This window comes from Elephantulus edwardii, unplaced genomic scaffold (genome assembly GCF_000299155.1).
Source record: "Elephantulus edwardii isolate Elephantulus edwardi_28Jun2011 unplaced genomic scaffold, EleEdw1.0 scaffold00084, whole genome shotgun sequence".
NCBI lineage: Eukaryota > Metazoa > Chordata > Mammalia > Macroscelidea > Macroscelididae > Elephantulus > Elephantulus edwardii.
Window position 1 is genome coordinate 10334928 of NW_006399834.1, and position 2915 is coordinate 10337842.

Consider the following 2915-nt stretch of genomic DNA (forward strand, 5'->3'; position numbering starts at 1 on the left):
TATATATATGATCAAACTAACCACAGTAACTAAAAAGCTTAGATGAGAACTTTCAGGGGCAGGGAGTACAAGTTAATTATGATTAATGAAACAGTACAGGTAAAGATAGTGAGAATGGGACATAATGTGATGACAATGTAACCTCTGTTACTGAATCGTACATATAAACACTGCTAAACAGGTGCATATTTTGTTGTATTTTTATACACAGACTAAAAAAAATTGCAATTAAGTAATTAATGTCAATGAATTATACAATTAAAGATGGCTAAAATTTTGTTTACCCTAATTTAAAACCCAGAAACTCAACTAAAAGGATTTGGCAGGCAAGTGAAGTCTTTTGGACATTCTATTATACAAATAAGAAAATGCTATCACCTTGGAAAAAACAAACTTTAAAGGACAGAAGAAGTAGTATTTAAAAAATATACATTGTTCTATTACAATTAAGTAACTTTTACTTGCAAAATGACTAAATATAAGTACCTTCATACATAGATCCTTAAAAGAAAGCTGAAAATAAAACATTACTCACTGTCGTAACAGCTGTCTGCCTTGCTTCCAGGTTAGCTGGCTATTCTGAGGTGCTGTGGGGGCCTCAGTATCTTTGGTTTCATCTAAAAATGTTTTTTCAAAAAAGTCATCACTGTTCACATATTAAAAATATACAAAAATAGTGAATGACTTAATTTTGAGTCTTCTAAACTCTAACACTTAGTCAATTTCATTTTTACAACTAAATTAACCCAGAAAATGTTAATAACATTCAAAATTATCTAACTTGTTATACATTTAAAATGTCACATGCCTTTTGATAGTACATTGAAACTATGTTAAAGAGTCCTTATAATGAAACTACACTGATCATAGCAATTTTAATCACTACAAACTACAAAAGATGCTTTGTTACTGGTAAAAGGCAACAAAGTACATGCATTTTTAAAAAATGTTTCATAAATGATAAAATTTTAGGAAAATTAAGTTTTAACATATATTGGCAACAATTATGAAGGAAAGTCAACTCTGAAAAACTATCATTATAACATGGTATAAAATAAAGAGTGTGGAAAGTGGACCTTATGATAAATAATGTGGAGGAATCTTGGAAAGACTCAATTAGGCTCACAAACTTTTCAAAGTCATTTAAACAAATATTTCTTGACAGTAATTATTCACTGCAGTTACTGCTTATCTAATCATTATAATCCAAATTAATAATTTTCCCTACAAACATAAAAACAAATCCAGTGCTGTCAATTTGCTATCAACTCACAAAGATCATGTAAAGTACAGAACAGAATTAATTGCTCAGAGTTTCTTTCATAGGCTACAAATAATTGCAGGAACAGGATGCCTCTTCACCTTCTTTACAGAGCAATTAGTGAGTTCTGTTGTACACAGGACGACTGTAAGTCCATGACACCCATGTATAAGAGAACTAAGAATCACATGATCCTCACAGTCACTGCAGTCTACTGTTGCAGTCATGAGTGTCTATCTAGATAAGGGTTGTCCTATTTCTCATCAACTCTCCACTTGATTGTTGCTGTGCGCTGTCAGGTCAGACCTGACCCATAGCTGACCCCCCAGCAAGTTTTCAGAGGCCATGAATCCAACAGGTCAGCTGGTGGATTTGAACCCAGTGCCTTGAGGATTACAGTGCAGCTTCTTACCACAGACCACCAGAGCTCCGTGGTCTCTCTTTAGAGAAAATAAAACATAAGTAGCCTAGTTAATCTGATCTGTTCCACAGTTTGTCACTGGCCTAGTCCTAACTAATATTGAGCTTTTGAGCTTCTTGTTCCACAGATGTAGCTGATTTAATTCCTGTGTATTCTATCTGGCCATGTTCACTTACAAAATTTGCCCTTTCCTAGCCCATAGCCCCTGTAAAAATGTGCTTGTAGTAAGTCAGTCACTGGTCAAACAAACACAATCTCTGGTCTCACTTCCATTAGGAAAGTCATAACTTTTCCAATCACTGAGGAACCTTCTTTTTTCCAACTTTGCATTCCAGTCCCCGTTGCTGTTATTAATGCATAGAGACTGCATGTTTGAACAATCTCAAACTTCAGAAGTAGACGGAAATTCTCAAGTCTCTTCATCTTTGGCTTTAGTGGTTGGTACATAAATCTAAATAAAGTTCACATTAAAAGGTCTCCCTTTTATGCATATGGAGCTCATGCTATTGATGCCAGTACTGTACTTCATATCCTGACATGTTCAACAACAAATGTGATGCCATGTCTCATCAGTCTGTCACTTCCCGCATTGTAAATAATGATTGTGCAATGCAAAATGACCATCATGTAAGTTCACTTATGCTTAGAACTAACAATTCTTTTGAGTTCTATTTCTTTTTTTACAATTTCTAACTTTCTTAAATTCATACATTCCATGTTTCAACTATTAATGGATGTTTTTAACTGTTTCTCCTAGATTTGAACTAAGTCACACATCATCAGCCTACACAAGTCCTGCACTGGCTCAAAGCTTTACTCCATTCTCATCACTAAGGCTGACTCTAAGAGGTAGATCTTCCCCACTGGTATTCTGACTGCCTTCCAACCTGGGAGGCTTTAACTTCTGGTACTGTTATAAAAAAATATCCCACTCCTATTCAAAATTTATTCAAGGGCATATTCTGAAATGGACAGCTATTCCTGCTTCTGTGCCTTTAAGGGCTGCTGAAATCTATTCACCATGGGTGACCCTACTAATATTCAAAATACTGGTGACAAAATTTCCAGCTTCACAGTAATTGACAACTTATCCCAGTATATGGAACTAACAGCTGAGTGGTAAAGAGAAGGTTTACCTAGTTCCCCAACTTTGAAATAGGTTTCCAACCTTTCACTATGTTGTTAAGGACATTTTTCTTTAATAAAAAATGTACTTAAAAAAAAAAAAAAAAA

The 2915-nt window shown here is 34.5% G+C and overlaps 1 protein-coding gene across 1 annotated transcript in view; it reads right to left on the reverse strand.

The window, feature by feature from the left end:
- The window catches only part of STRN3 (striatin, calmodulin binding protein 3), a 121785-nt gene that overhangs the window by 67442 nt on the left and 51428 nt on the right, over positions 1-2915 (reverse strand). The window contains exon 4 of the mRNA XM_006889972.1: positions 536-617. Within this exon, the coding sequence (XP_006890034.1) occupies positions 536-617 (82 nt within the window). The remainder of the gene's footprint in view (positions 1-535; positions 618-2915) is intronic.